General features: G+C 42.5%; 1 protein-coding gene across 1 annotated transcript; it reads left to right on the plus strand.

The window, feature by feature from the left end:
* Positions 1-6: 6 nt before the first annotated feature.
* SULT6B1 (sulfotransferase family 6B member 1) lies at positions 7-7453 on the plus strand. The gene is made up of 7 exons (XM_033144427.1): positions 7-215; positions 1894-2006; positions 2749-2838; positions 4284-4410; positions 5118-5212; positions 6048-6204; positions 7091-7453. Exons 1-7 carry the CDS (start codon positions 20-22, stop codon positions 7210-7212), a joined length of 900 nt encoding a protein of 299 aa, XP_033000318.1. The 5' UTR covers positions 7-19; the 3' UTR covers positions 7213-7453.
* Positions 7454-7813: the final 360 nt, after the last annotated feature.

The following is a 7813-nucleotide window of genomic DNA, read 5'->3' on the forward strand; positions in this document are numbered from 1 at the left end:
CACAACGAAGAGGGCAAGGATGACTGAGAAAACTTTTGTCGAGGAAATAGAGAAAGCTCTGGAAAAGTCCAAAGGCCTTAGCATCCATGAGCTTCTCTTTACCTACCAGGGAATTCTCTACCCGTCTTCTGTCTGCAGTGCAGAAACATTCCAAGCTCTGGAGAACTTCGAAGCCAGAAAAGATGATGTGGTATTGGTGTCTTATCCCAAATGTGGTGAATACAACCTTCCATTATTTTTCTACATACAGCAATGATGTCATGAGCAATGCAGCAGACTGATGGGTGGTTTTCTTAGGACTGTATAAGGAAAGATATTAACTAGCATTGTTGAGGGTAGCGTGCACTAGCACAGAAGTTGCCTTTAACTGGTTTACAGAGTGGGTCACACCAATAAGCTTACTATTTTCAATACATCTGAAAGCTGTTGAAAACTAGACCACCTGCTCTTCCATTATTGCTACTTGTGCAAGCCATTGAAAATGCAATTAAAGCCTTAAGACATTTCAACAAAAATGCTTTGCATTTTTTAAGGCACTATCAAACTGAGTTTGGAGTGGACAAAGCCAGAGAAACAATGTCCTTGTTTAGATGTCACAACCAAACCACGTGTCTTGGGTTTGTGCAGTCTTTCCTCCCTTTTCTCCTTCCTTTTGTTCACACGGATCCCCCCCCCACTTTGTTGCTCACAGTAACCTTTCTTTCTTTCTTTGAATGGTTGTCACAAACCATGGTTTGCCTCCAAATCAGAACTGGAGGCTGACTGTGGTTTGCAGTAATCATAGGACTCAAGCTATACAGCTGCAAATAAAATGTTTTAAGTGTGTTTTAAGTGCAAGACACAATGTGACACTAGATGGTGATGGTGAGTCTTATGGAAAATTCAATGTATTTTTAAAAACACTTTAAAAGTACATTTTCAGAAGGTTTTTTAAAAAATGTGTGTGTAGATTTCATCATAGTTTGACCAGGTTTGGATGCCACAGCAAATGATGGCTACCAGGAAGTACGGGAGGAGAGCTTGGTTTTCACAAGTGTGAGGCAAAACTCAAGAGTTGTTGTTGGTGTTTTCTGGGAGGGATAGTAAATTATTCAATATTTTAGGTGGCTGTATTACAAAGAAGATATGTTTTTAAAAATAAACATGTAGTAGAGTAAAAGCCCAAACCAGTTTAATGTTAAAAACTGTTAAGAGGTTCGTTCTTTTTAGAGGTGGCACAATATTAAAACTGAACACTTCTACAGTATTTGAATATTTATTGATTTGAAAAACAGTTTCAACCTGTCATTATAACAAGCTTAAAACAATACTGCAGAATGATTTATTTGTGAGACCTTGACCAAGCACAATCATGGTTATAAAGTTGGTCTTGAGCCTATGGGCAGGGGTAGCAACCATGGCTCCCTGCAGATGTAACTGCATCCCTGCTCCCCTCAGGCTCAGTCAGCATAGTCAATGGTCAGGGGTGGTGGGAGTTGTAGTCCAGCAACATCTGAAGGGCACCACATTTGCAACTCCTGCTATAGTCTCTCAGATATATGGCCATGTGCCTTCCTGAAAGAAAAAAGGCATGAATTTCTTTCATAAGAAAGCACCTCTGGGCATGTATTGTCACTTGTCTTCTTGTCACTTGGAATTAAAGGGCTGGCTTTCCTCTGAAGGCAGACAGCATTTCTTTTGAATCTCCAGACAGCATTCTGGGAATATAGCCACCCATCAATTCTGAAATGTCAACTCTTCCATCTTATAATGGTACTTCTGTACAATCTGTAAAAGTTAAGCTGGTGTGCCAGGGCTGGGGATCCTTTGACCATAAACTTGGGGTGGTTAAATGTCTTGAAGTCCACAATAAGCATTACAACTTAATCTTTTCCACTTGTTTGTTTGTTCCAGGTATTAATTGGCTCATTCTGATTGTGAATGATCTGATCGCTACCACTTTGAAAACCAAGCACGAGAACACAGAGCTTCCTTTCATTGAGTGTGGGGATCCAGAAAAGTATCAGGTTAGTAAGAAAACAAAGCCTAGCCTCCAAAATTAGACACTTCACTCACACACATGCGTTACTCACACTTAAAGGAAGTCAGAGAACACAGGCAAGCAGCTCTTCTGAAGCAAACCTGCCCAACTGGTGACCCACCAAGCCAGAAGTAAACCATCAGCCATGTTTGGCAGTTCACCAAGTGCTCAGTAGTGATACTGATTTTGTAGTCATTCTGAGATTACGAAGAAGCAAGGTAGTGGTGGCGAAGAACCTGGGGCACCACGGAACACGGCTCAGCCAATGGTGATCTGTAAGTTCTGCTGGTTTATTCTGGGAATCTCAATTATTCCAACTGCCTTTTGATCAATCTGTGTCAACAGAGCCGATCATTTTCATGAATGTCTGAGTCATCCATTTGATCAGGGCTGGATTTAGGTTTGATGAGGCCCTAAGGTACTGAAGGTAATATGTCCAGCTGTCCTTTGTCATCAACAAATTGTCGCTGGTTTTTTTAAATGTATGCTATACAGTATGGTAATTTATGGACCTAATAGGTCCATACAGAACACAAAACACTGTTGCTGTGTGTAGGTTTTATTTTATTTGTTTTTTATCTTATATTTTGGAAATGTACATCCAGTTTTTTTCCTTTAAATTTTTTTGGGGTCCCCAAAAGAGTGGGGCCCTGAGCTACAGCTTGTTTAGCTTATACATAATCTGGCACTGCATTTGATGCTACTTTTCTGTTCCTTTTGTTTTTAAGAGGATGAAACAGTTCCCATCTCCAAGGATTGTGGCTACGCACCTCCACTACAACCTTCTTCCCAAGTCCATCTTCAAAAATAAAGCCAAGGTAAGTGCTATAACATCAGCTTCTTTAATTTGTCAGGAAACATTTGCAGAAGTGACTCACAACTGAAAAGAACCAATACTTCGTCGCCTTGTGGGCATGGTAAGATGTTTGCGTGCCAATGTCCCTCCCCTCCCCGTGGAAATAATGACACAGACACATCATGTAAATTTTAATGGGCGTAAAGGCCACAACTTTATTGGTTACGGATGTTGAGCGGTATTGGCTTAGGCATTGGACCCTAACAGCTATATCTGATCCCAACTCGTGTGTTGGAAGTCAGGGAAGGGTTAACCACCAGTAAGGAACCCCAGTGATGTACATCGACCGGAACTCCCCCTGTGATCACCGTTAGGGGCATACCTTAGGCCCTCAGCTCCCCGGGCCTTTACCGGAATACTCTTCAATTGAGGTGCACTTGATGACGCTACCTCCCTTCCTCACCTCTATGGAAATTTTCCAATGTCTAACCGCCAAACCCCTTTGGCTAGTCCAAGTGGGAAAAAGTCCTACCAGGCCCCCGGCCAACCAAGGCGACCAACCAAAGTCCATAGCAAGGTCAAAGCTAAATCTAAAAGGGTGGGTGGGTGAACCTAAGCAGCGGCGGAAGTGGGACAAAGAGGGTGAGTTTCCCGCCCGTCTCTAGCTTAAAGGAACTAGGACACGCCCCCAGGTCGACCGGATTGGTTGGCCTGCGGGAGGCGTGGGGATATTTTACCAATCGCGCAGGGGCTGAGGTCAGCCCCTACGCGCGTGGTCGGGTCGTGACGCCCGCAAATCCACCTCCGTTCAAGTGGCCTTCTGGTGCTGGATACTGGTGACAATACAAGACAAGAGGTTAAGTAGGAAGGAAGCATTGGGTCACTCCTTTAGTCAGCCACAAATAAAGGGGGGAAACATGCTGTAAAGCAGTGTTTTTCAACCTTTTTTGGGCAAAGGCACACTTGTTTCATGAAAAAAATCACGAGGCACACCACCATTAGAAAATGTTAAAAAAATTAACTCTATGCCTATATTGACTATATATAAAGTAATTTTTCAATTTTTCCCACGGCACACCAGGCAACATCTCGCGGCACACTAGTGTGCCACGGAACAGTGGTTGAAAAACACTGCTGTAAAGTGCATGGGTCAGTCATGAATTTCTTGTGGTGTTTACCTGTACCCAGACACAATTTTTATAATACCAGATGTTTCTAGAAACATAATGTATCACAATGGGCCCATGCTCCAACCTTCAGGGGCTGTGAAACCAGAGAGACTGGAGTGCCTGAGAAGGTGCTTTTTGAAGGTACTCATGACATAGTTCTTTCTGGCCATAATTTCAGCCTGCCCTTTTCTTACTAAAGAATAGCTTACTTCTAGTTGTAGTTTAGGTAGCAGAAAGTGGCATTGTTTTTGTTAATGACAGGAGGAGTTAAAATTTATGTTCTGTTTTCTCACCTCAGGTACTGCTGCTATTTCGAAATCCTAAAGATGCGGCTGTATCATTTTTCCATTTTCACAACAATGCTCCAAGCATTCCCAGTTATAACTCCTGGGAGGAATTTTTTTCACTTTTTATGAATGGGCAAGGTACTCTATTAATACTTTTGAATGGATTTGGGAAATTAAACCTCTTGTGAAAACATGTGAACTATATTAAAGCTCTACCAAGTTTGCTGATAGTAGTGCTAGCTGGGGGAGGAAGACTTGGGTTTTGCCCATGATAATTGTGATTTGCAGTTTGAATGGCTTTTTAGAAATGGAGATACAATCTGGAGGGGGAAGCATCTGTGTGCCTTGATAGGTGAACATGGGCTGAAAACTAACGGTAGTTGTTGAGAGAGGTTGAATAATGATAGAGGCATTATTGTCCTTGGTGTACACACACATTTCTTTTGTCTCAGTGTCACTCCCAAACAGGAGTATTAAACCATAAAAAACTATTTGCTGTACATGAATATTGGATGAGTGTTTTCATCACAGTCATTCATGTCACCTTCAACATCCTGTTGTCTATATATAGCTGAAGCCCAACTGAGGGTGTGCATGAGTGTGTCCCCCCCCCAAGTGCTGGTCCCATATTATCAGAGACAAAATTTGAAAGACTTTTGTTGATCATTCTTAAGAATAAATCTCTCTTTTCTTGTGATTGTATGTTATCTCTGTGGGTATATGTTATCTCACTGTGGTATAAAGAGATATTGTGTGAACACTATGCAATGTTTTAAAAATAGCCGACTGTTAGTTTCTACTAGTAATAAAATCATTTTGATGAGTTGTCTTGGTCTGACCTGCAGTTGCCTGGGGATGCTATTTTGACCATGCAGTCGTGTGGAACAAACATATGGATGATGAAAATGTTCTGGTTCTGACATATGAACAATTAAAAGAGGTGAGCATATTCATAACTACCAGGAAACGTAGTCTAAAAATAAGACGTTATCCCAACTTACATAGGTTTTGCAAGATATAACTAGATCAGGATCATAGTTTGAGGGCGGGCGCACCCATGTTTCAGCTCCTGAACTTTTTCTGAATGTGAGGGAAGAGCCTGGAATATTTGAAGTGATAACAAAGGACACAGAGTCTCTGATTATCTGAGGAGCAGCTTTCTTCCTTGATTTGGCATCTAAAAAAGAACGTGAGTGGAACAACCCAGCCAATGCTGCCCCTTAATGTCATCAACAGTGGAATTCCTGGCTTGTTTCTGTAACTCATTTGAATAGTCAAGGAATCGCTGGCAATACAGTAGCAGCCAAAACCTGTTTACCAAGCTGAGAGATGAGTATGGCTAACCATACTAATGGAAAGTATGGCTTTCCAAAGAAAGCAGGAAGAGCAAACTCTGTTATAGGGGGTTGACGTACTTCCTTTTGGATGTGCCTCAGTTGTGACATCCATTTCATTAAGAGTTTGTTCCCCAGCATTCATATTAGTGGCAAGAACACTGATTGCAGTAAGGTAGTCTCATGCTCTGGATGCTTGTCATAGGGAGAGAGTTGAACATCCAGTACCCATTTGTGTGATGTAGTTTTCATCTACCTGCAGAAAGATTATATATGGCTAGTGTGGATCTTTCTGTTTGGTGGCATCACCAAGATTAGCCCAAAGCAACCATAACTGTGCTTGAATACTAGCAATGTATTCTGAATCCTATATTGTTCTGGTGTAGCTTACCATAGGAGAAAGAACTTTCAGTATTGACCTTCTCACTACATTGCTTTCAGGACCTGGTTGCTGGAGTGAAGCAAATAGCTGAATTCTTTGGTTTTACGGCTACTGCGGAGCAAATTCAGGCTATTGCAAACAGGACTACCTTCCAAGCAGTGAGGGACAAATCACAGGAGACACATGGAGTGGCTGGCCCACTGCTCTTCCGGAAAGGTTGGTGAGAGACTTCTATTTTTGCTATAGCTTGCTTTAGAGCAGTCACTTATGAGTAGTCATAGTGTCTTCAATTTTTAAATTGATTAACCATGCAGTCCTATGGATATATATCTGGGGAAAGCCAATGCCGTGCTCTCTATGTGTTTTGAGCCACAGTATATATCATTCCTTGATCACTGGCCATGCCAGCTTGGGCTGCTGGGAGTTGTAGTCCAACAGTATTAGGAGGGCATTCCATTAGCTATCCCTAATCTATACTCAGAACAATGAGTATTTCAATGGAGCCTACCCTCAAATAAGTGCACACAGGATTGCAGCACCCATCAACCATAGCCAGTAGTTGGCGATGACAGAAGTTGTAGTCCAACAGCACTGGGAGAACACCATGTTGGCTGTCTCTAGTCATTACTGACTGGCAGAGGCTCTCCTGAGGTCAAGACTGGGGGTCTTTCCTGAAGATACCAGAGACTGAGCCTGAGACTTCCTACATGGAAAATGGTTTTTGTTGTTTTTATACACCACCCTGCCTCCCAAAAGGGACACCATGTGCTCTACCACTGAGCTAGGGCCCTTCCCCACTGTATATAGTAAGCTACATGCATCCAAAATGAGATCCAATAAATGAATGTGATGGTCTTACAGAACAAGAAGCACTGCAGAGAAGACTGACAGATTTGACACGGGAGGGCCATTGCTTTTGTGGCTGTATTCAGAGGCCTTCCTACTGGCCAACCTGAGGAAAAAATTGTACCATTTTGTTCCCAGTTACCATAACAAATCCTAAAGATTTTTTACTGGATGATCTTCATATTTCTGTCTAGCAATGTTTATACGATGTCTGTTAAGTGTCTCTTCCCCTCCCTCCATTTTCCTTTCATTCCAGGTGTGGTTGGTGACTGGAAGAACACTTTTGATGAAGCTCAGAGCCAGAAAGTGGATGCTAAATTCAAGGAGTGTTTAGAAGGAACGAAGCTGGGAGCAAAGCTGAAGTATGATGTGTACTGAAAAACCTGAAAAGAGCTTCTTATGAAGTGCTTCGTTTTCATGACAGTTTTGTTTGCTATCATATATTCAAGAAAAGCTACAAGCAGAGCACACATTCCTTTGAGGCAATTTTCAGATATTGTCATACTTCTAAGATACATTTTCATTAAGTTGGATCTTTTCATGCTGCTTAATAGAACACAGGGCAAACTATTTCTCCCAAACCGTATCGGCAAGCTGCTACTATTATGTTTCTAAGAAGTAGGGGCAGGTGACATGGACATGCCAACCTGGGGAACCAGGTGCCAACCTGGGGAACTTGTCTGTCTCTTTCAAAGCTCTGAAGGAGCAGCAGGTTTCTGTTACCCACCTGCATTTGTAGCTGAAGGCAGAGGTGGACAATGGATACATGGAACTATGGAGGCGTGGGGCGATTGGTACTGCACCTGGAACTTTTACTGTTCCCGAGACCTATTAAAGCAGGCATGAGGAACTCCAGATGGTGTTAAAGTACAGTTCCCATCATCCTTGGCCATGCTCTTGCTGGTTGGGGCTGATGGAGTCCAGCAACATCTGGATGGCCCCAACTTCCTCATCCCTGCTTCAAACAGACTGCTGGGAC

Source organism: Lacerta agilis, chromosome 3 (genome assembly GCF_009819535.1).
Source record: "Lacerta agilis isolate rLacAgi1 chromosome 3, rLacAgi1.pri, whole genome shotgun sequence".
NCBI classification, from domain to species: domain Eukaryota; kingdom Metazoa; phylum Chordata; class Lepidosauria; order Squamata; family Lacertidae; genus Lacerta; species Lacerta agilis.